At 39.1% G+C, this 25,474-nt stretch overlaps 1 protein-coding gene across 3 annotated transcripts; it reads right to left on the reverse strand.

Annotated features, from left to right (window-relative positions):
- Nucleotides 1–213: 213 nt before the first annotated feature.
- Nucleotides 214–11,983, reverse strand: CCT8 (chaperonin containing TCP1 subunit 8). Of its 3 annotated transcripts, none has more exons than XM_086617625.1 (15): nucleotides 11,894–11,983; nucleotides 10,097–10,187; nucleotides 9,407–9,486; nucleotides 8,072–8,221; nucleotides 7,623–7,803; nucleotides 6,796–6,857; nucleotides 5,980–6,117; nucleotides 5,371–5,549; nucleotides 4,328–4,394; nucleotides 4,160–4,247; nucleotides 3,934–4,049; nucleotides 2,595–2,666; nucleotides 2,205–2,369; nucleotides 1,635–1,754; nucleotides 214–434 (listed from the first exon to the last, which is right to left on the reverse strand). In XM_086617625.1, the coding sequence occupies exons 1-15, from the start codon at nucleotides 11,951–11,953 to the stop codon at nucleotides 357–359; spliced, it is 1,647 nt and encodes a 548-aa protein (XP_086473751.1). In that variant the 5' UTR covers nucleotides 11,954–11,983; the 3' UTR covers nucleotides 214–356. The 3 variants fall into 3 exon arrangements, with proteins under 3 accessions (XP_086473751.1, XP_009986907.1, XP_086473758.1); XM_086617632.1 differs by having other exon boundaries at nucleotides 392–1,190; XM_009988605.2 differs by lacking the exons at nucleotides 9,407–9,486; nucleotides 11,894–11,983 and having other exon boundaries at nucleotides 10,097–10,139.
- Between the last annotated feature and the right edge of the window lie 13,491 nt (nucleotides 11,984–25,474).

Genomic DNA, 25,474 nt, shown 5'->3' on the forward strand with positions numbered 1-25,474 from the left:
TCTCTCCATCTTTACCTCAACCCATGAGCTTTTCAACTTACCTTCTGCCTCTGTCCTGGTGGGGAAGGGGCATCGGGCAGCCAGCTGACATCAGCCCACCACACCCACACACTGTCCGCCCCCACAAACGCCTGCATATTCACCTACTGGGAACAGCCATGTCATGTGGAGTCCAAATAAAATGACAGTTAACATTTTAACAGTGAGCATGTTTATTGAAGTGTTTGAAGTTCTGCACTCCATTGGACACTGTTCATAACTTAAAGGCAACCGAGCAAAACACTGTGACAGGCTCCAACTGGAATTTTAAAAAAACCTCACATAATCACATCACTTAAGAAGTACAGCTAAATTCTTCAATCATTTTGGTCTTCATCCCAGTCCTTCTTTCCTGATGGAGGTTTAGGGCCACCAGCTGGTTTTGCCATAATGATCTTGAAGATAATAGGGAAGGAGAAAAAAATAAGGTCAGAATCAGACTCTTACCCCACCTCTTACTTATAGCCATATGACTCTGTCAACATTCACTAAAGTCATGCAGTTTCCCTACTGTGAACCAAAGCCAGTGAATATTACCCACCTAATTTCAATGTCATTAGTTATTTTTTTCTTGAAAATGGCAGAAGCTGAGCCCTGATACACAAAAAAGGGCTTTTACCTCATTTTTGCATGCAAATTAAGACTTCAGTTAGTCTACAGCAAGTGAGTGCTTACACAGGCTAACGAGTGACTGGTTTACAGGAGGCACACTACAGAAAGCAGAAGAATTATCAGAGCTACTGTTTGGAATTATTGAGTCTCAACATCACACCTGAAAAGCATAAAGCTCACTAGTCCTACCATGTTAAAGGTTCATTTTCTGCACTTGCTACACTGACAAAGTAAAAACTTATAATTGCACTTATCATCCCTTCAATGAAAATTTGTTTTTAAAATTCATTTGCAAAGGCACAAACACAAAACGTAGCAATCAGCACACATAAGACAGTAGTGTTACGTGTCAAGAAAATGTCACCTGCCATGTGCTTGTCAATATTTTCGTGCATGCACTCGCACACAGATACCTCTCTGCTCAAGAAACAGAGCTTACTGCATACTTATTTTTCAGGCTCATCTTTCCAGTCATCCTTATCCCAATGTCCTTGTTGCTTAGGGGCTTTTGGACCGCCTGCTGTTTTTGCCATAATAATCTACAGAAATTTTACATGCAAATACATTTTTGCTAAAGTTCACAAAATACATAAAGTTAAGATTTTTGTCATTAAGATTATAACCTCCATTCTTCCCTAAAAGTTCGCTTTTCATGTAAAAACTAACATATGAAAGAAGTTTCTTGTGTTAAATGTTGTTCCTACAAAAGTCAGAATAACTTTCTGGATAGGAGTATCAACTGTCAAATCTCAAAAAAAACCCAAAACATTAGTAGCGCTCCTATGGAAGTAGCAACACTGCAGCATCCCAAATTATGAGCTCTTGAACAAACTACTTCCTGGCTTTCAGAAATAAACAAACCACGTTTTCAAGTATCATATTTTTATGCCTTCCATTCCCAGAAGATTCACGTGTTTTGCATTACTGTTCTGCACGCTGAGTTACAGGTTTCAGTTCGGCACCCAAGTCACTTGTAAGCTTACCTGATCTACCCTTAGGACAGTTACTGCTGCATTTGTAGCTAGCTTGATACCCCAGGATTTTCCAAGGTACGTGTCTAACACACCAGCTTCCAACATATCCTTCACAGCAGCAGCTTCAGCCTATCAGGCAGGGAGAAAAAAAAGATCACTCAAAACAACCCCACCTTTCTCAGGCTTCTACCTAGCAAGTTATGGGATGTTCAAGGTTACAGGTTTGGAACACATGACTACTTTTCTGATCTCATCTCCTCTCTTCAGAAAACCTTCATTCCTCATCCATTAGCAGGAAGATAAAATAAGTGACTACTGAAGACTTATTCTCCATCACATTAGTTCAGTATCTCACATTACCTCCTACATAAGGCCACTATACTACACTGAATGTAACTGCTTGCTGACAAAAACCCACCACTTCAGTATTACAATTCTTGTAAGAAGTTATTCCTCCACACTGTGCAACACAGAGCTTCAATGATTTAAATTAATCCATAAATACTTCATTCTGATATAAGTACATTTAAATATAACCCTGTATTGCAGAACACTAAGTTAACGTGACAGACTGTTTACCTCAATATCAAATCCAACATTCTTGTTCCCTTCCTGATGCACAGCATAAAGTTTGGAGATGACTTCATTAGCCTTTACTCCAGAGTTTTCTGCCAGTGCCCGAGGAATGGCTTCAAATGCCTCAGCAAACTTCTTGATGGCATATTGGTCGAGCCCAGGACAAGTCTAAAGGGAAGTTCAAAACTAGATCAGCATTTCAAAAACTGTAAGATAGGGAGGTATTTTCCCCTACATTTTTCATTGCTTCATATGCATTAATACACATGTATATTTTAGTATAAAATAAAATGTATATATTTTTAACAGTCACATATATACTTCAGTACACATATATATGTGTGTACATATATATACACATATATATAAAGTCAAAAAGCCCATTTGCCATACCTCTCCGTAAGACGTAATCTGCTTGGCTAATTCAATCTCTGTTGCACCACCTCCAGGAACAAGACGTTTATCCTGTTAACAGACCATCCCAAAATGCAAAGTTTTGCTTAAAGCATCATATTAATTTTTACTTTTTAGAATTTATATACTGTATCAATAAGCAGGCAACAGAACTTCATCCCACACAGACTTACTAAGAATCCACTTCAGAACAAACATGCATTGTAAGAGAAATTTACCAGAATTTACTAATTCATTCCAAATGTCTTTGAAGAAAAATAGCTTCTTTTATAAAAAGGAAAACAGTAATGCAGTGGGTTTTGTGTCTCAGGTTTTTTGGTGGGTTTTTGTTTCCTGTTTGTTTTTTTTAATTAAAAAAAAAGTCATTTCAACTCTTTGCTTACTAATAACAGAAATCCTAGATCCTAGATTTTCTCATCGTTTCCATTAACATGTTGGGAAATACCATGAAGAAAACCGATCTACTGTATACTAAGTTTAATATGTCACAAAGCATTGAGTGTTTTTGTTTTGTTTTAAATTAGGCATTTTGTATATCCTTTGGCAAGCCAGCACCCACTTAAGAGCTCCCAGTCTTTTAAATAAAAAAAGCAGTCATCATAAATCAGAAGTAAGGACAACTCCTGCAGACAACCACAAACGCACAGTCTAGGGCCGTTTCTGTACTCTAAATCAATGTGCGTCTGTTGGTATGTACAGAACATTAAGTGTCAAACAAAAGTTTAACACTTTTTGCACGACACCATCCGAGTAAATACACAAACATTTCCTTTTGCACTGAAGGAAAAAAAAAAAAAAAAAAAAAATATCACAAAACTGCTCAGAAGAAACTCTGAAGAACTGAGTTCTCCCATTTATAAAGCGTATCAGTAGTATGTGCAAGAAGCATGTCTTGTCACCAATGCACTAGAAACTTAGTTTGCAAGCAGTCAGTTCCTCCTGAACCCCAGTGACAAACAAAGCTATTAAGCTTTTCTTCTGTGTCAGGTTTCCAAGGAACATTTAGGGTCATAGTCAACAAAGAGCTGACCATCACTAGAAAGTGGTAAAAAGAATCTGTCTTCAAGAACTCACCTCGTTACTGGAAAATTGAGTGCAGTACATGCTGCGCACCACCTCTTATGTACACCATATTCACAAGGATGTTAGCAGCAATCTACTCTACACAGCCTCCTCTACACCTCAAGAAGGCTCCTAAGCCGATCATCTAAGTATCTGCTACAGCTTTTGTAGCAAAAGAGCACAAAGAAAGCACGAGTCTTGCCTAAGACTGATCCATAGCTCTAGTTTTGACAACTAAAGTGTTCTGGTTACTTACCCTTGTGAGTACTTTGAAAGTATTTACACCATCATCCACTGCTCTCTCTATGTCATCCATCAAATTGTCTGTAGATCCACGAACAAGTATAGTAGAAATGGCACCATCCTCCTTTTCTGTTCAGACAGACAGGTGCATTACTGAATTAAGTTCGTTAGTCGTAAAGCACATATGAACCTTGTACTTCTACAACAGCAGCATTAGGAGTTCTACAGAACATACATACCATGCTTAAACACAACAACTTGCGTATCCCCAACCTCTGATAAATACACACTATCGCAGTGACCCATTTCTTCTAGAGTAGGGGGAGTCTGGAAAGAAAAACAAGAGTTAAGAGGTGAGCCTGCTCATCAGTATTCTCCCTTCTACTCCTCATTTGAAAAGTCCATACCAGTCTGGGTAGGGCTGTTGCACCAACAGTTTTGCAGAGTCTTCTCAGATCCCACTTTGAGTTCAACCTTTAAAAACAAAAACAGTCTTTCTAGTAACAAGTTTCCAGAGCAAACGTTAGCATACATGAGTAAGTATTCACTTAACTTGTCAGTATTTTGTAAGCTAATGACATGTATCAAAATATACTGCATCAAGTAATAACATCCACTCATCTATTTTTTTGAGTTATAATTATCTGTTTTCAGGGATGTTATGCAAAGACTATTTTCTAAGAATTTAAAACCAAGTAGTTTAAATACACGGAAATTATCAAGCTTCATCTTCTAGTGCATAAGTCTTGAACTGATCTTTACAACACCTCTATAATAATCCTCCTTTTTATGCAAAACATTACAGTATCATGCTCCATTTCCAGAAGTTCAACTTTTTGCGCAACACCAATGAAGTTACAGGTTTCAACAAGGGACCACTTACTTGTGTGAGACATGAGAGCTGCTGCTAGTAACTTGACTTTATGTTGTGCAGAATGTGTTTCAAGGACATACAAACTTGCTTTATGTAAAGATAAGATTTAAGACCCACAAAAATGACAGAAAAGTATTAAGAATTAGTTCTTCCATCCATCAACACATTAGTGATGCACACAGGCATAGCTCATCATCGCTAAAGCATCGCATGAGGACTGCGACCAGGAGGAACCATTATGGTAAAGTCTTAATATGCCTTTGAGGCCACATCTCTCTTTACTAGATCCACAAATTTTGATATTCTTGATTTCAGTTGGGCTATAAGGGCACTTAAACCAGAGTAACAGTACCATATCACAAGTTACTCCCCAATTAGCTGTCATACAGAGGTGAAATACTATCAAGAAACATAAGCTATGAAACAAACAAACTGCAGCTCAGGTTTTGATCCACTAGAAAACCAAAGAGCCTGCAATATTTTGTTTGTAATTCGTTTGAGAGACAAGAGACAATTTGGCAAGTACATTTCATAATCCTGGTAGATCAAACATTTTTATGCTCTTCTAGTACTTACCTGACTATCATAAGATTGTACTTGTTGGCATAATGAAGTGCCATGTCTGCCACTTTGCCACCTGTTACTACTACATTTGCACCACTATCAGCAATAGCTTTGACTTGCAAATCCATTAGATTTTCTTCTCCCTTACTGAAATTCATCAGTTCTTCAGCATTCTTTATAAGTACGGTACCCTAGCAAAACACATACAGTTATCAATTCAGCGTTAACTACATGACTAAAAGTTTCTGACAAACCATTTTGTTTCCCAACCTATGTGTAAACCTCAAGTCATCCTAGGTTATAATACTGCCACCCTTCCTAGGCAATGGGGTAAAAAAAGTCAAAAAAAGGGCAATTCTAGCATTTCTAGACAACCTTGACATTCAGACATTCTAGCACAGTTTGGTTCAAATAACAACAAAACCAACAACTCCCCAACCTCAAAACCCCTGTAACGCAAAATTAGGTTCAGATGTTTTCTATGAACTTTTTTAAACTTATGAACTCAATATTAACAAAAATATCTCAATCACCAAGTGTCAAGAATATTTATAGTTAAGTCTAAAAATAAGAGCACAAGAACATAAATAGATATCTAATTTACTTTGAGCTTCTACATACCTTAGTTTCAGTTATCATACCATCAAAAGGGCAGGAATACACAGCTATTTTTGCATCTTTGACAGAAGTAACATCTCCTTCAGTTTCTTTTTTAAAAACCATGCCATGCAGTACTGAAGAAGCAGAGATACCAGCACCCTGAAAGGAAAGAAACGGAATGGGTCAAAGTTACATTATTGATCGCTTGTTGTCAGAAAGCTGTGCTACCCTTTATGAAAAGCAGTCATCACATTCATTCGAAAGTAGTGACCTAAGTTTTCATTTGCAGCACAAAGAAATAAGATTTAAGCTGATTTAGCAACATCAAACACTGTCTTAGGTTCCCACTCTAAGATTAGTTGGTGGTCCAGCTTAAGGCCTATGACATTGATTTTCTGTGCTTGTTAGATATTCATTAGGAGGGAAAAATCACAGGGAGAAATTCATAGTAGATATAAGCTTGTTCCAATCCTATATACCATACCGAAGTCTAATGTCCCATTGACAAAAAGAACACAAGATTAGACTGCTACGTTTCTGCCAGCCTGCATCTTAGCCTAATCTTATGACTGCTTCTACAACAAAGATCAATCGACATCTCTGTATAATTAAGTTAATGTATCTGACTTAGTGTAAACTTTCAGTATTAATGATTTTTATTTCTGAAAGCTGCTACTGGGCACTAAAAAAGAAACGTAAAAAACAATTTCCAGAAGGTATTATGCATACAACACAACTGAGATTAGAATAGAAAAGGCACTTTCAAAGATCTAAAAAGTAACTTCCATTAAACTGCTTGCCTTTATAATACAGTAGAGCTAGCTACTTCCAACTTACCACAATTTTGCACACTCTGATATTATCAACGTTGAAATGACCAGAATCAGGAAGAATAGAAACTGTTTGGCAAAAAAAATAAAAGAAAAAGAAAAAAAAGGAGAAAAGATGAATTTGTGCTGCTTAATGAATAAAGTAGAACACCACCACCATACATAATGCCTGGAGATTTCTGAAGTACTAAAATTCAATGGGTTTAGATGTCTGTCTAAATTTAAGGCAATTATAATCTGCTAATAACCTGCATCAAGAGAAAGAGTTTTTTGGTTTTTTACAATGTAGTAATCAGAAAGCAACATCTATTCAGGCTGCTCAGCTAAATTAAGTCCAAATATCCATTTACATTTCTATATTCAAGAGTGAAGTCTGATCCAGAATATTTCAAGAAAACACTTAAACTAGACGTGAAAGTTTTTTCTGAGAAACCTAAAGGGAGAAAGCAACAATCCAACACAACTACAGTCTTGTTTCCATTGTTCTGTGGCTGAGACTAGTAACAGCTTATCTGAAGTGTAATACATCTTCCTAACAATAAAAAAGAGGATAAAAAATAAAAAAGAAGACAAAAAAAAGTTTCTGCTTTAAAAAGACTAGAAAGCTATTTCTATAAGCGTTTAGTAGAAAACACAGCCCTTTTCTGAGCCACAATGCCAATGAAGAGTTCAACAAGAGAAAGGTTATACTTGTTCCAGAGGCTAAAGCATTACAACCAATTCAACTTGATATACTAATTCTACCCTTTATCTTACATGAAGATGTTATTAATGATCACAAGAAACTTACTCAGTTTTTTAGGTGCATGCACACATCTGCTCTTGTCCACTTACCACAGGCCTGAGCAATAAGCTTTGCCAAAAATTGTTCATTGCCATATTGTTTGCTCATCACTGAGGTGCGCAACAAAGATGCCACCTCTTCAACATCTCGAAGGTTCTTTGCAGAACAGCACACCAAGTCTGGAAGAATTTCTAGGGCTTTCTTGCAAGCCTTTTCATATCCTTCAATCACCTGTGCAGCAAACAATAAATATTCACTACGCACTCATACCGCTTCTATCTCCTTTTCAAAGGGCCATAAAACATGAACAAATGCAAAAGCTTGCAGGGGAAGCAAGCAATAGCAAGCAGCAAAACATATGCTGTTCTTCATACATCTCTATCTAGAAAATTAGCTCAGAAGGAAGCAGACGATTCACACAAAATATTATGACTCAAGAATACTGATCAACGGCAATCTGAACTCAAGCAATGTGAATTGTAGTAACAATATAACTTGCCTCTGAGACTGATAATCCCATCCTCAGAAGGTCTTCTGCTAACTCCAGAAGAACTCCAGCAAAAACAAGGACAAAGTTTGTTCCATCTCCAACTTCTTGCTCTTGCATGTGGGATGCCATCACAAGCATTTTTGCAGCAGGATGCTGGACCTTTACAAGAAGTTATACATCCTAGTTACGAACATCCCACCAAGACTATAGCTACAGGTTTTTCTGTGCATCCAGTATAAGCTCTCTTATTTCAAATTGTATCTAAAGATACTAAGAATGCACAAAACAGGAAGAGAAAGCAGCACAGACTATCTTAACTGGCTATCTTCCCTAATAAGCAAAAGCACAAACATATATGAAAAAAAATAATAGAGAACTGAACGCTTCCCCTACAACATGAATTAGACATCCCTGACATTGGTTCTGTGCTATTTTTACAGGATGCAGTGGCTTCGCAATCAAGCTCTGCAACAGGAAAGAAGCCTGAAGTTTAAATCTTCAAGCTAAATTCATGTATAACGTGCAAAGTAGATGTCTCAACTATAGTTTAATTCTAGTGTTTCTTCTGCTTATAGATCACACTGCTTTCCCTTTCTTTCAAAGAAATGCAATACAGATGCTGTATTCTTGAATATAATTAGAGCAGTTGTCATTTTATCCCAGAAAGTAACACGCAAGAGTCATTACATTAAGTAACTAGACTGCAGAATATTTTTTTAAAACAGAACTGAGACTTCCACAGTTATTCTTATCCTGAACACAATGCATTAAGTAAATAAATACTTAATACTTACACTGTTTCTATCAGTAAATACATAATTCAATAAAATATTATTTGTGTTGTGATACAAATTTGATAGCAAGAGAAAAAATCAGGACAGGTCAGTCTTTCTGCATGTACACTGTATTCACAGCAGGATGTTGCTATATCCTCAGCTTCTTAAATTCAATTAACATCTCTTAAGCAGACAGAAGAATATGGCAACCACCAACACCGGTAGATTAACACAACACCTATTTCATTCAGAGTTTTCCAAATACCGTATTGTCTAGACATACTCTCTTCTAAATCTACACTGATTTAGGGGTAAAAAAAGTAGCCAACCATTAAGCATCTCCTGCAACTACTTAATGCTGCTTTACAAGAGAGTTCTATTCCTCACTGTGTATATAGCCCATTGACTTCACTCAAATCCAGCAAAAAATGTAAATGATTTACAAAACGACATATGTAAATCATCTGGCACAGTGACATACGTTTCCTTATTAACATTCAGAACCATAACAGTCCATGAACAGAAACATTAGTTCATGACTGACATCTTCTGAAGCAAGAAAACTTACCTCCAGCTCTCTCAAGATAGTAGCAGCATCATTTGTAACAAAAAGCTTCTCCAGATGATTGATAACCATTTTGTTCATTCCTAACAGAGGGGGAAAAAAAAAAAAGAAAAAATTTATTAGGCAAACATCATGCTGTACATTGATGCTGTTTCATAGCTTTTAGGTGTATCTTACACATTAAAACGTTAGCCCTATTTATAACTTAAGAACCTAAAAGACTGTTGCAAAATAACACTTGGAAGTGTATAACATTAAGGAGAAATCAAGAATTTCTGAGTAAGCAGTCTTCTGTTCAGAAATATTTGTACATAATTTAATTAATCAATACTGGAGTATTTTGTTTGGTATATCTGACTGGACATGGTATGGTTATGTTCATTATGACTATCCACCAAGTTACTGTCTTTTCTTTTTCTTTCTGTAGGTCGTCCATATAGCAGTAAGACAGCAAAGACGGCACAATAACTGGTACAAAAACCTGGAAAAAGCAGGTACATTGTGCATAACTTAAGAGCTAAGCAAACAAAGTCTGATCTGTATAGCCATAAAGACTATATTTACAGTTCTAGAGTAAGTCCAATGTGTTTCCTCGAGAGGAAAAAAAACAGTTGCTGCTTCGTCAAGGTAGGTTTAGCCTTCAAACATAACATTTTGCTCAAAAACAAAACAATAATTTTAGAATTTATTTACCATTTGGTCCATAAGCTGTACGGGTGGTTTGAGCAAGTTCTTTGCATGCCTGGATGTTCCTATAGACAGCTTCTTCTAGTCCTGAATAATGCTAAAAAGAAAAATGTTCTGCTTAGAATTAGGCTTTCTAACAAAAAAGAAAGGGATGAACTAGTCATTTCTCATGAAAGCAGCAATAATCTACTGAATCCATTAAAGTTTTCGATTAATTTAAATTTGCTATTTCACTTAATCGGAAACTAAACCTTCCCCAAAGGCAGTGAGAAAATAACTACTGTGTACTTCTCAAATAGGCAGCTCAGCAGGCACAGTAAGTTTCTGAACAGAAAATTTGAACAGACTCAATTTTCAATACAATTTGCATCTCTTAACTCTCTCAGACAAGTTAGTGGAATGCCAAAGGGAAAAGAAAATAACCAATACCAGATTGAAGAGGCACAAGGGTTTTTTAGGCATGTGGTTTTGTACATGCTTCTTTACTCACAACACTGTATTCCACAAAAATCATTTAACTCAGTTCTATGTTCAAACACACGTGGTCTGAAAATTCAGAAGCAGAATGACTCATAAAGAAATATTTGTGTTTGATAAGACGATCAGCCTGGCTTCAGTTTGGAAGCCTTAAGAAAAGGAGAGATCCCCACAAAGGGGTTTAAGAAAGAGCAGGGTAAAACACACTGTGTGGCCCAGAAAAGGAGGGAAAAAGGTACTCTCTGATAATATTTACTCCCTAAATATCAAACAAAAATCTCAGAATGCCAGCTGCCTCCTCGTTTTGTAAAAGACAGCTCTTGCTATTCTGGCCTTGAATTCTCTAATACAGAACCAGCATCTAAGCCACTTTATTTCCCTGCTCTCCCCCTGCCCTTGACATACACTATTCTTTGTCTCCAAGGAGGATTCCAAAAAGAAAAATAGCGGGCCTTCCGAGTGGATAACTTCACTTTCCTTTCTATCAAGTAGCAGCAAACGAAAATTTTCTTCTTTTATTTCCCCCTTCAATTAAAAAAACCAAACAACCCACACAAACACAAAACCTGCTTGCTTTCTGTCCACATCTTTAAAGAAAGCTTCTGTTCTATCAGGCGCAGTCCTTGACTACTACCAAAGTCTGCACTACATCAACATTAAATACAATGAAAATGGATTTATGATAAGCGAAGATATAGAAAACATGTTACTCTAAATCCTGGCAAAGATGGCTACAGTAACAAAGAGTCAAGAAACGTACATAACAAGCGAGACGCTTCTGAACAGCTAAATCTAGCGAGCCTGGTGTGATTTTGCTGACCACCACCTACAAAAGCTCTCCAAACAAAACGCGTTCCGGGCACCGTTTTCCCAGCGGAGGCACGCCTCAGGCGCACCGCTCGGGAGAGAGCATCGGCGCCCGGGATGCTGGCCGGCCGGCCGCCGCCCTGCGAGGCGGCGGGAACCCGCCGGGCAGCGCCTCCGGGCAGGGGGAAGGCACCGGGGCTGCACTGGCCCCGGCAGAGCTTTCTCGAAGGCCGCGTGCACCTGGCGCCGCCCTCCTCCCTCCGCCAGCGCGGGGCCCGGCAGGGGAGGGCAAAATCCCACTCTCACCCCCGCCCCGGCCCCGCGCGGGCCACCGACGGGAGCAGGGCCAAAACCGGGGGCGGGAGCACGAGGCCCCTCAGGCCGCTGCCCCGCCCCGCAGCGCGCGTGGAACCGCTGGGCCTCGCCGGCCCGCCACAACCTTCCCCGCGGCGCTGCGCTGAGACTCCCCCGCTCCTCCATCCTCCTCAGGAAACAGCGCCTTCCCGGCGCCGCTCTCACCTTCGCCCCTTCCTTGAGCATCTGGGCGAAGCCCGGGGCCTTGGGGACGTGCAGCGCCATCTCCGCTCCCTGCCTGCCACACACCGCGGCGCGCCGGGGACGACGGGAGAGGAGAGGCAGCGCGCAGGCGCAGAAGGGCAGCCGGGCTGCCGGCAGGCAGGACGAGTTGCGCCCAGGGAAGGTCGATGGCGGGGTGGAGCAGAGCGGTCCGGTCGGTGGTCTCAGGGGCTGTGGGGTGTTTCTGCTTTTCCTCGGAGCTGGCGGCGGGTGGAGCTCACGCTTCGGCTTTCAGCTCCGGCTGCGCCCTCGCTCCTCGGTCGGAAAAGGTTGCTGAAAGCCGGGTTCCATAAAACGCCTAGTATCTTTCTCCCCGGGCAGTCCCGGCTGAGCCCTCCAGGATCCCGCCCAGCCCACAGCCTGAGCGCTGGGTGAAGGCCACTGAGTTCCTAAAAGAGAAGGAAAATTGGTAGAAGGGAGAGTTCAGCGTTTAGAGACTGCTAACTTGAGGGGTGATGACTGGCTCGTCTTGTGGCTGTGTGCTTTGCTTTAGGTGAATGAAACCAGTCGAAGTCGGTGGTTCATCTCACTTTTCCAGTGTTTATGTAACACTTACGCCATTTGCTTAAAAGGGCAAGAGCCCGGTTCACGTTTTTCTGAGATAGGTGAGATAGCGTTGATTAATTCATTGTACTACGTGCAACTCACTTCTTTTTGTCAGGGTGCTGAGCGGTGGTGGTCTTTCCTAGGAAACGTGGTCCGTGCAGTGAAGTGATGCAGTATTGTCATTTTTCTGAGTACAGTTAGTGATACATGTTCCAGTTAAGACAGTTAAGAGCCTTCATTGCCACTGATGGCAAAAACTCGTCAAAAAACTTTGCAGACTCCAGTTGAGTATTTCACATAGTACAGACCTGATGTGTTCAAATGGAAGCAAAATGTACTGTTAGGTAGACTAAACGCAGTCAAGTCCTCATTATGGAGGGTAATCCCAAATAATATGTGTGCTACCAAACGTACCGAGGAGTACTTCAAAGGCTCACCTTGACATCTCTACAAGTAGCTGAGGTCCAGCAAGAAGACAGTGGATCTGCTTCTACAAGGAGCTGCTTTAGGTTTGATAAGTTTTATTAACTTTGCTTCTGTGCTACACGAAAACAAACATACTCTTTCAAGATGAGAACTTTAAGGCCTTAGAAATAACACTGCTGCATTTAGGCCACACAGAATTTGAGCCTGTAACCCAACAGGGACTGAGTTGCTCCACTGCTGCAGCACAGGTGGGCCACCTGCAAGGTTAATTAAATTGCATGGTACGTGTTGCTTAAGCAACCTCAATAGGACACACTTGGGTTAGTTTTGCCATCCTGGAATTCTTAAAATTCAATTGGCGTCATGGCAGTGTAAAAAAAAGTGGTAATAGAAAGTGAAACTACATAAAGCACCCCAGAAATGAACTTCAAAAAATCTGTATGCAGTTTTACTAGAAGTACTTAGAGGCGGATGCCACTTGAAGCAGAAGAGGGAGCCTATTCAGCCTTATCGTGACCAAGGAGTGTGGGCACTTGCAAAAGGAAGTGCTGGGGTTTGGCATAGGGTGCATAAGCTCATTTATCCCTCTCTTCTGTCTTCTAATGTATCTGCACCACAGTGCAGAAAGAAGGAAATGTCCTTTCTGTCTATAGCCAAGATATCAGAAACTGTATTTTATAAAGCAACTTCTGTGGTTTATTGTTAGCCATGGAGATCAGAGGAGATACTTACTCCTGAGTCAATGCAGAAGATGTTTTATAGTTGTGAACGTGAAGTCACAGGCATTATATCAATAGTTGAATGCATTATAGTCAGAGACATTCATTTTAGGGCAGGGAGGAAAGACGATTCAAGTGTTTAGACTGCTGATCAGTAACTGCAGGATGCTTTTCAGCTCTCTGGGACTACTACCCTGCATGAGCTCAGGCAAGTCTCTAGTGTTTCACCAACATGTAAAAGTTTTGTCATTTTTTAACTGTGTATTTTACATTCTCAATGCCATCATCTGGATGTAGCTACCTCATTGTTGCAGGACTTAACATGAGTATGTTTTTTTCCAGATAGGAAATAGAACGGTTAAATGGTGAAATGGCTTCCTGGAAATTTTGCAGTCTTCAGCTAGCAAGTCCATGGCTCTTTTCCTGTGAGATCTTATCCCTTGCCTAGGTGGATTGCTAACCTGGGCTTGACTTATGATGCCCCAAAGAGTATTGCTTTGTATTAAAAATATTTCTGAGCTCATTGGTATACGTTGGTATTATTCTCCTTCCTTGATTTTCACCACGACAAATAACAGAGGAATCGAGGCAATAGTGTGCAGGATGCTAAAGAAATGAGATTTTACTCTTAAAAACACTTCTCAAGTTTATATTCATTATAACCTTTCCATAACAAGAAAGGATGAATATTGATTTTTGCATAACTTCTGAACTCTGTTCTCTGATTTTTCAGGAGTGGCCTCACCAAAGCACTTGCTTCGTCAGAACCTTAGTAAATGTCAGCTCAGAAGTTAAATAAAGGGTTATTATTGCTTGGCAATGTGGTACATTAACCTTGTGAGCATTCATCTAAGAAGGTGACATTCCCTTTCTGAGTCTTCGATAATTAAAATGCTGTTATTTAATTAGTCTCTCAAGTGGTTATATACAGGAAATGTAGCTTGCATAATGTTGGAACTACAGCAAAAAGCAAAATCAGCTCATGCAGGCCAACAGTAACCATCACAGCATTGCATGGGGCTTCTTGTTAGGTCAAATCTGCATGAGTAAAATAAGCAACTTGGGGGTGAAAGACCCAGCTCTTCTTATTCAGCACTTCAGCTGTCCAGTTTGCTCCAGTTTAGGCTTCTCCCAAAGTGTTCCTTTTTCTTGGAGAAGTAAATTTACCCATGTTTGTTTCTACTCATAATATTACAGTCATAAAGTCAGTGTTGCTCAACAATTGCACATTCTAGGCCCTGTATTTTAAGCAAGGACAGTGGCCACAAAGGCAGTCCCATCTCTAGCCGCATGTTTCACCTCTGCATTCTCCTTCCCCTTATCTTAAATCCTCTCTTGCCAAACATTTATGCACCCATGAGATGAACTGGATTAGGGAACTGATCTGCAGTAGGACTAACCCAAAAGAAGCCTGGCCAGCTTTCAGCTTTCCTGCTCACTGCATGGCTGTGCTAAGCCTTGGGCTGGCACAAGGAGAGATGAAGGGAGACAAGGTAGCCTTATGCCATCTTCAAATATTTCTGGAACTGCCCTGATGGTACAGTGCCTTTATTGAAGCTTTTACTAGCTACATTTCTTAAAGCCAGAATACCAGTAAAGCTAAAATATATATGTATGTTTGTGATTATGAAAATATACATATCTATTAATCTGTATTAAATTATCACTAAAACATCTCTTTCTGTTGTAATCAGGAGTTATTTGGGACTGACTGTCTAATCACGACTTTGACTTGGCCTTGATCTTTTTTTAGCTACTCAGCTACACCATTTATATTCTGCACAGACATTGCCATGCTAAAAGACCATCCAAAGGTCAGAGGATTGGCTATTGGCTGTTGGCTGCCCTTTCACCAGCCAAAATCTATTACTGTACACATGGAAATCCCCAGCTTATCTGTAGGCACATGTTTGTCAAATTCTAGGATGGTAAAATTTGAACAAGATCCTGGGAAGTTCATAAAAAGGACAGAATGTTAGTTTCTATTTGCTTATTGAGCAGTGGGAACCTGAGCAGTGGGAAGGGATAGAAAAGTATCTGCTGAAGTCGTGAGTATAACATCTGACTGTGTTTGTCCATAAGCATGGACGTCTGGCCAACTTAAAAATGCGAGTGGCGTGTTGAGGAAAGCCTAAGGACCATACTTAGTTTGCAGAGAATCATGCTTATACCTGAAACAGAATTGTGAAACACATAGGGCTGAACATTCAGGGTGACCGTAATTCTCTTAGTAACAGCAGCAGCAAAGTTACGTCAGCTTTTCCCAGATTGTGCTTATCTCACTTGTGACATAATGAGAAGGAGCACCCTAATCAACTAGAGTACTTCTAATCAACTAAGTACTTCTTAGAACTTGGTCATTGGTCCACAGCTCCTGGGTTAAATGCTACCCTCATCCTGGGTTTATCTTCCTTGCTGGCACAGAAGATTGCAAGCTAGGCAGGGAAGCAAGGTTTCCTTACCGTTTCTGTATTCTTAACCTCAGTATATGTGCTTTCTGCTATAGGTAATCCAGGCACTTCGAGTCATTGTAAAGCACTTCTGGAGATTTTAGAGTATTGCCTTGGCTTGGGATCAGTAGATTAAATTGTTTGAAAATATTGACAAATTAAAACAGTAATGGCAGTCTCCAGCTGAGTTAAGGATCCGGTATGTTTGATTCTACCCTCACAAGTGGCAAGAATTCAGAGGTTCCTCTAAACAAACAGGATTAGAAAGGATGATTGTGTTAGAAAGAAATCAATGCTGTTTGTATTGATTTTGCGTTGCAGGTGCAATCAAGGTATAAAATCATACTGTGACACTGGTACGGTACACACTAAAATACAATTCAAGAGCATCTACTTCACAAGAGAGCGAAATTATTGAGGTTTTGATGTCATAAGAAAGCAAGCATAATTGGGCAAAAATGACACGTCTTCTAGATGGTGGGTTCTGTTTTGTGTGAGGAAGTCAAATGCAGGATCTTCTGGGCTAGACATAAGGGCTAAAGAAACATATCTCTTCAGTTTTCAAAGTGATCATATGGGAACTTTTTTTCTGTGGAGTGCACAGGAGCCTGGAAATACCTGGAAATAAAAGCCAACTGCTATTCAAAGTTTGACTGTTCTTGTTAGGGTGGGAAGAATTTATCAGTACCTATGTGATGTGGGAACTTGGAGAACATCAAACTGAGGAGCGAGAGAAATAGTAATTTTAGGCTGTAATTAGAAAAGATAGGAAATAGTGGAAGAGGGTGGCAGGCTTGGGATTGAATAGCTGAAGGCTTCTGCAGAAATAGCACCCAAATGAAGTCATGAACAGTAAAATAAATAACAACTGTCTGCAGACTCCTGGAAACAAGCTATTACCACACCCGATTTGCATTTCTTTCAGCTCTGTAGACCCTAAGCAGAAAAAATTAACTAAAAGGTAGAATTCTGAGATCTGGTTGGCACATTGGCCACTGAGATCTGTGGTCTTCTTTCTTCACTGTGTCATGACTTGGATGCCCAATCTGGAATTTTCTAAGGATGATCTAAACCAGTACTAGATCTTCAAGATAAAGACAGAGGTTTTTCCAATTTTTGATACTTTGTTTCTCTACCCAAATTTTAGAAACCTTGTCCAAGTAACTACAAATTTTCTTTTTTATATTGTCCCCATTCTTATTTGGGGATTAACTTTAGGGTTCTTAATCGTGTGTCATCTGAACGTACCTGTTGAGAAATCCATTCATTCTCCAGAACTAAGGTGAGTGGGAGTCTCCTGGCCCACCTGCCTCTGAATTGGGCCCATGGTCTGCAGAGCACTCTCCTTTCTGCCAGCGTAAAGCGTGGCCCACAAGCATGACCTGGGGAATGTCTCTGTGTCCCATTATTTCCTGGCTACTCTGTCAGCTCCATATATCTGCCAGCAGCTAGGAAATTGGCCCGAATCCATGCTTGGTTGTGAATCACAAGAATTCCAAAGCCACCTTTGCAGCCCTGATTTCTGCATTGCATAACCTTCCTGGCTGTGACTAAGAATCGTGGCTCGCACAGTAATGCATAGTCTTCCCAACATGATTCTTGACGTATTTAAAGAAATGTCAATGAATAAATGCTGTGCACTTCTGCAAAGCAGGAGATACTATACCACATTGTACAAATAAGGGAATCATGCCATCGTGTAGTAAGGGCCAAAGGTCATGGAATGAATTCATGCCAAAAGTTTGGACTGTCGCACGGGACTTGTTCCCAGTATTGCATGCTAAATCCCAAAAGTGTGACCTCATGTCTGAACAGTAGACACATCGCCTACTGCCTAAAAAGCTTGTAAAGTTGAAGACTGTACAGTTTTAAGTTCCACAGTAGAGAAAAACTAACATATATATATGAATGAAATAATTAAGGACAGTTACCAAAGTATAATTTAAGCAGTGCAACACAGTTTACACGTAAAGAATAAGCAGAGAAGATTTTCTAATAACTTTGAAACAGGTAATTGCGAATGTACCGGTGTTGTAAGGTGTACAACAAAATTAAAGTTAATGTCCTGGAAGTTTATTTAATAAGAAAATCACCCTAATCTACATCTAATCAGCAGGAACTAACGTTTCTGCTCTGCTATGACGATATGTAAAGCTACTGAAATACTGCATTACTTTGTTCACTCAGGTTTGTGTGTATTTGCCAAGTATTTGATCTCCAGATGCTTTGCATGCTACACAATGAATGGGTGAAATGAGAATGAGAGAATTAGACTGAGGGAAGCAAAAGGATGTTACCAGACATCAAAGCTCCAAGGTGAAGATGGCAACACTACATCCCTGACTCAGCATTGTCAGTGATTTTCCTTGTTGGCTATCAGCCAAATTTAATTCCAAATCCTGTACTGGGGTTAAAATTCTTGAAACAGTAATCAAGCAGTAAAGAAAACTCGGCCTTTTTTTGCTTTTGAAGGAAAATTGTCCCAACTATTTTTCATTGTCAGTATTGCTTATCTTGCCAGCTCTGCAGGCTAGGTGTTCATTGCTTAGCAAAGAATAGATTTTATCTGTGATGCATTTGAGGTTCTTCATTTCTCTTATTTTTTTTTAACATAGTGCAGTGAAGTGATTGTCTAAATGTTTGTTATGCATCTTTATGGTCCAGGTTCTGAGTTCTGTTGACTAAAATATGAGCATCAGTAAACCATATGCGAGATTCACAACAGATTCTCTGCTAATCATTTTCTTGCATGAAAATGGTCCAAAACACATGCTACAGCATCACATCAGTTATTTTGATCCACTAACAGATGTCCTTGTTGTCAGCCAGCTGGCGAAAAGACAGAAGAAGACATTAAACTGCTGCTTGAAGTGGGACATTGTGTGGCAGCAAGCCATACCACCACTCTCTTCCTTTGAACATCAGTATATTGTACGTTTAGGAGGGGGTCATCTGTGTCCCCAACACTCAGAGAAACTCTGAGAGCAATTGTCTTGTTTGATCACTTACAAAGGCTTTGGATAGATAGACCCAGAAGACAGCACCTTCACAGAAAGGAGTAGTGGAAGGCAAAGGGTACCTGACTCCGAACCATACTGCTATGTTTTTGCTTCGTTTGAACTGGATTTGCTGTATTAATAAAAGAAGACATTTGACAATTAGACTTCCTTTGTGCATGAACTCAGGAAAATACAGTGGAATAGGGCTCAGAAAGATATCTTTGGGAAGGATAGGAAACCCAAAGCAGCCATTCAGCAGTGTGTGATGCTGCTGTTGAAAACACAAGTGTTACTTATCAGCAGTCTGATGCCTGCCTTTCAGGCCCTCAGAGTCCCTGAAATTTGAGCTCTCACACCTAGTGGGGTACTTCATTGTGCCTTTATGCCTCTAATCCTCTACAATACAGTCCAACCAGCAATTTTTCTTCAGTCTTGAGTTTCTGTTACCACTGGCATGTACAAGAGAACTACAAAAGAAAATGTTAATTCTGATGACACTTATAAATAATTATGAATTCGAGAGCTAATAATTGATTTGATATACTGGAATCACAGTCCAACCTGAAACAGTGAAACACAGAATGTATGTTTTTAAGGGTGCCATGCACAGTATTTTTACTGGGGAAAAAAAATTAAAAAGCCCAGAAAAAAAAATTCTTATGATTTCACCCACTGATGATGTAGGTTAAGTTACTAGTAATGGTGTGGCTTATTCGGTTTATCTATTGTCAGACTTAGTAGTTGTAATAAATTATCCCAGGACCATCAACTTGGTGAAAATAAGGGAGCTCTTAGAACAAGTGGCATTATAGTTTTTTTACTCTTGTATGATACGTGGTTCCAAAAGATTCCAAATGCCCCAGGAGCCCTCCTGCAGACTTCTTAGCAGCTTTAAAGAAATGGTTGTTTTCAGTTGTGCATCTATCTCTAGTTGCCTATGTTAAAGGATTTCAGGTATGTGTTTTCACTGTTCCTCCCATAAGTCTTGCAGAAAATAAGGAATCCTCTGCATAACATCTTACAGTCCCATAGGAACCTACTGCTTTAACTTTTTGTGTCTATTTCTTAGGAGACTTAAGTGAGGTTATGGTGAAAACTGTGAGTGGCAGTGTGAAGATGAATAGCAAAAACCTTGTAATATTTGGATATTCAGAACTTTAAAAAAATGGGCTTCAGCAGCAGTTGAAATTAGGTAATGTTTCTCTGTTTTCACTATTTTGTAATTATGCCAAATTATAGTTTGTAAAATATAGTTTTAAGAGAACAAATATTTGAAACACTTTTCTTTTTCTTACTTTTTTATTTTTTTAATTTTTAAAATTCAAAAGCAGTCTGTCCTGTCTACATGCCATGTTTTTTTGTAACTTTTGAAAGCAATGCTTTAAAATTGAAGTGTCATCAACCACTAAGCTGTAAGAGCACGAGCTAACCACTTCTCGTAAACAACACTCTATTACTAGATTTAATATTTCAAGAATTGTGGGCTTTATTGGTAGCTGGTTTTGTTCATTTTAAACCAATGTTATTTTATTTATGGCTTTAAAACTCTAGGAATTAAGTAAATGGAATGGGAATAATTTTCATTTGAAGTATTTCATTAGTAATTTTCTAATTTTGCACCATGTTTGAAGACTTGTAGTACTCAAGTGGCAGATAAGTTGATGACCTGAACTGGAACTTTGAATGTACAATTTTCCCCAAAAAAATGCATGTGCAACCCCACATATCTTACAGATTTTCTTACAATGGCATTGACGGCTACTTGAGACTGCAGTCTTGTGGTTCATCACATTTCATCTGAAATGGACAGTTACCAGGCATTAAGATCTAACTGCTCATCTACAGGCAATCAAGGTATGATGAAGCTTCACACATAGATATGATGTATTTTGCAAGATGAAAATCTTAAACTTTGTTATCGGGAGCCCGTAATTTAGATCATTTAGAGATCGGTATTCCCTACTGCCTCGTTGGGACGGTGTCATTCCTGTCACTCTCACGCAAGAATCAAGATTTAGAGAACTCAAGCAGGAGCTGCGGCAGCCTGCATACAGTTCATGGTGTTAATTAACTGGCACTGCCAACAGAGTTTAAAACAAAAAAGAATCAGTACAACTTCATTTTGGAGGCTTCATTTTGTTATTGGATTATTGTGGATGACCACATGAAGAAAATCATAAAATCAAAACCATGATGTCATTAGGGGCTTGCGTGAAGGTGGTATGGGGAATCAAGCTCATTTTCTGGAAAAAAAAAAAAAATCCTGTAGCAAAGGCTATTTCTTAAAGTAATTAAGGAGTTTTACATTAATATGCCATACTGATGAACCTTCAGTATTAAAATAATCAGTCGGTTTCAAGTGGTGCAACGTTACACTGTCCTGATCCCGTTCTCCTTGTTTTGTCTTCAAAGGCTCTTTGACATAGAGTGGATGAATTTCATGAATGTGTCCTCTAAGGGGCAGCATTGAAGAGCAAGTCTCTCTGAAAATGGCTGCTTCTAGTCATGATAGGGAGTCAGTGTAAGTAGGGGACTAACAAATTACTGCTTATTCTTTGCTGTCTGAAATTACGGGTTTTTAAAGGTAATCAATGTGTTTGGGAGTCATTACGGCTAATCTTTCAAAAATCCCATAGCAGACGTTTCAGGTTAAGAGATAAACCCGTTGGAATTCTCCCCTGTAGAGTACTCAATCATACAAAATAGTTGGGTATTTTTATAATTTTTTTTTTTTTAGTGAGGAACTGATGGTAGAACCTATTTGCATTTCTCTCTTATGAGAAATATCAATATTATGTCTTTTCTAGCAGCAATATGTCATCTTGACTAATGCTAATTAGATAATGGCAAGTCTCTCTTGGCAGTATTGCACTTAAGAAAGAGTACTGTGGGGGTGAATTAATATGGGTATATTCTGGACTATTAATATCACCGGATTAGTCCTGTACAATAGATCACAAGAATATCTGCTTCTTCCTTATTAAAAACTTGCGATAAGAGGAAGAGCATGGCATTAATAATGACAAAATTGTTGTGCTTGGTCCTTCACTTGCAGTCAGCCCCAAAAGCATATGTAATCATTTAGGAAGAACAAAGTTCAAGTGCTCTTTTCCCCCTCTGAAAAAGAAACAGTTTACTGCCCTTACCCTACTTTGTCCTGTTTGTGTCCCAGGAGAAAATGACATTTTCTGGACAGGAACTGTCTGTGGATAAGCTCAGCTTTGAGATTGTCTTGTATAACTTATCTGCCAGAGCAGTCTTTTTAAAGTCTTATCCCCCCCTCCCCACCCCGCCAATGTACTTTCCAATGTACTTTTATAAAAAGATAATATCTTTGGATTTATGAAAATATGTCTTCCATTGGAACAAGCAATTTTGCCTGAATTGGTTTCCTGCAGAGAAGTGGCGTGAGGATCCATCATTAAAGACCATATCAGAGATGCACAAGGGTTGCAAACCAACTGTAAATAGGGAGGCAGGTCATAAGCCTGACAGCGCTTGACTTTGTAACCGTAATGATTTCTTGTTTATTGTAGTTCATTCCACAGAACAAGATAAATTCATGCACACACATCCTGTCGTTGTGTGATAGTCATGTGCCTGATACATCTACCGCACTGCTGAGCTGTCTGCTCTGCTCTTGCTGGCTATAACATCACATATTTTATCACATATAAAATATGTGTTTTCTCTTCAGAGATGGAGGGAGGACAAATATCTAGAGGAGGTGTGAGGATTTCCTGGACTATTGTAAGCTGCATTTAGTAATGAAAAGTTTTTGCTAATAAGTATTCTAGCATTTATTGTTTCTAAACTTTTCCTCTATCTTTGCAGCTGGCATTATGAACTAAGGCAGTTTCAGTGCTGAATCAGCAGAGCAGTTTTGAGGATGGGCAGAATACCAGCTGCTGCTGGGGATTTCACCACGTTCTTCTGGATGTTGTTTTCCTCTTATAGCAGCAAACCTTTCACAAAAAAGTGTGTTGAATTAGAAGTCTTGTGCGTGTATCTATGAGAGCATGATGACCTCAGCCATCATCAACAAGTAAGGCTGTAAAGTTTTGTAATATCCTCTTAAGGTAAGTTCTTAAGTAAGGTAAGCTAAGCAATCCCTTAAGAAATGGCAAGTCCAGTTGAAATGGAGTGATTACTCTAATTTTACACAGATATGAGAGAACTATCTTTCTATCCCAGGACAATTGGATGTGGTTTAGTGGCACAATTGGTAAGCAAAATTGATACATTTGTGTTTAAGTGCTTGTGAGAAAGTCCTGTTGTTTCCAGTTAGCTAGTGCTAGTCAATGCTAGCTTTGAACATTTGGCTCCTGATCTCCCAGTGAATTGCTGCACGCTGTCAATCCATATCCTCTTTCATCGTTCCCTGTTGCGATGACGTGCCACCATTCTTCCGTAATTTTATTTCTAAAGGTTATTTCCATCTCTATGCTGATGTGAATGAAGCGCTTAAGTTTGCACCTGCTGACTTCTGACAACAGTAAGGCTTTTCCAGTAATATTTCTAACTTCAACTTTCATCTTATTTTCCATGCAAGAGGCATGCAAGGCTCTTTGGCAGCATCATGTCCCAAAGGCTTCAGTTTTCTTCCTCTCAGCAGCATTAGCTTCCCACAACTTCTGTCTAGATGTTGCTGGGGAAGCAATGGAGTTTTTCACCAGTCAGGCTTTCAAATGATTCAAGATGCAGTTATTTCCAGATGGTCTTAAGGCAGGTGTAAAAATTTTTGAGTCAACTCCTGTAATTTCACATTATGTTGACTGAAGCAATTTTTAAATTGCTCTGCAACAATCTCCTTCATTATATAAGTATGATCCTCTATAAGTGTATTCATTTGTTGCATATCAATTTGCCATTAATTATAAAGTTTCTTATGTGCTATTATTAAGTCAGTGCTTAGTGTATGTTTCATGCTGATTTCAATGTCTTAATTTCGTCTGATAGAGTTCAGCCTTTTATGAGTATAGAGCATGGGGGAAAGTGAGTTATTTTGACTGTATTAAAATACTACCTAGGCAAAGAGACTGAAAGTTGTATCTAAGTACAGTAATGAAGTACTCTGCTGACTGCTGCAGTTGTCAGGACTTGGGATGTTAGGTTCTGATTGAGGTGCAACAAGACTAAATAATGTGCATTTGATCTACACCTATCCTTTATCTGGAAGACAAGAAATAAGTTTTATTCTCTGGTTCTGGTTTTCTGGCTGGGATAATTGTGATTCAAATACATCGTATTGGATGTTCTGATCTCATCTAGGATAACTGCTGCTGTAGGAAAAAACACTTCTCTACCCAGTTCCATGCAGACTTGAAATGGTTATCCTTATGAACTGCAAGAAGAGACCAAGTCAACACAAAATTTCTACTTTTGTGGCATGTGTGAGGGCACTTATTCAATTACCACAGCAGACAAATGGGATATACTATCTAGCTTTTAATATTTGGCAAATTCTGAGCCGTGCAATCCAAGCAGTATTGGAAATTCTACAGATAATGTGGAGTTAAAGGACATGACTCACCAATGTTTATGCTTTCAAAATCGATTCTCCATAGCATGGAGCAGCTTCACTCTAATCAGCCCCCATGTCAATAAAGGGGACCAAATCCCTCCCACACTGGGATTTTTAACAAATTTTGCTGCAGAAATAAGTTCATCAGGAATTGTCAAAAATGAGATTCTCTTCATACTCAGAAGAATCTATAAAATGGAGATTTTACTCTGTATGTGGTTTTAGGCAAATAATTTTTTTTTTAATTTCTCCTTCAAACATCTTCCATATGGTAAAATATTTAAAGTGTATTTTTAAATAGCGACTGGCAATCTGTGAAACACCATTTTAGCACAAATGAGGTCATATGCTACTAAAATACTATGTATACTAGGAAACTGAGATGAATTGAAAGCAGCACAGCTAAAAAAGGGAAGGCAACAGGTGTTTTATTAGATAGCAGATATTGGCTTTTTTTTACATCTGTAGAATTAAAAACGAATCCTTAAAAATTGTTACAAATTTGCACGTTTCTACTACTGAATATCAGTAAGTCCTAGTGTTCCTAATTTAGAGTATGTTCCTTTAAGGTGTTTTTGATGAATAAATCATTATATCCTCTTCTAGCATATCACCAGTTTCATAATGTGATACAGGATTGAAAGAATTTTGCTTGGGTACCAGACATCTGATGACTAAGAGTACACTGGAAAGGAAACAGGGCAGATTGCTGCTGCACAAAAAAAAACCTGAAGTTATCAGCATTCTCTTGATTTTCACAGAGATGACTGTAAGGTGTATGTGCAGCCCATTATAAAGAAGGCTTTTTTTTGTGTTGCAATAAATGGGAGAGTTATTTTCTTAGGCTTACTACTTAGTGA

Source organism: Tauraco erythrolophus, chromosome 1, assembly GCF_009769465.1.
Source record: "Tauraco erythrolophus isolate bTauEry1 chromosome 1, bTauEry1.pri, whole genome shotgun sequence".
Classification (NCBI taxonomy): domain Eukaryota; kingdom Metazoa; phylum Chordata; class Aves; order Musophagiformes; family Musophagidae; genus Tauraco; species Tauraco erythrolophus.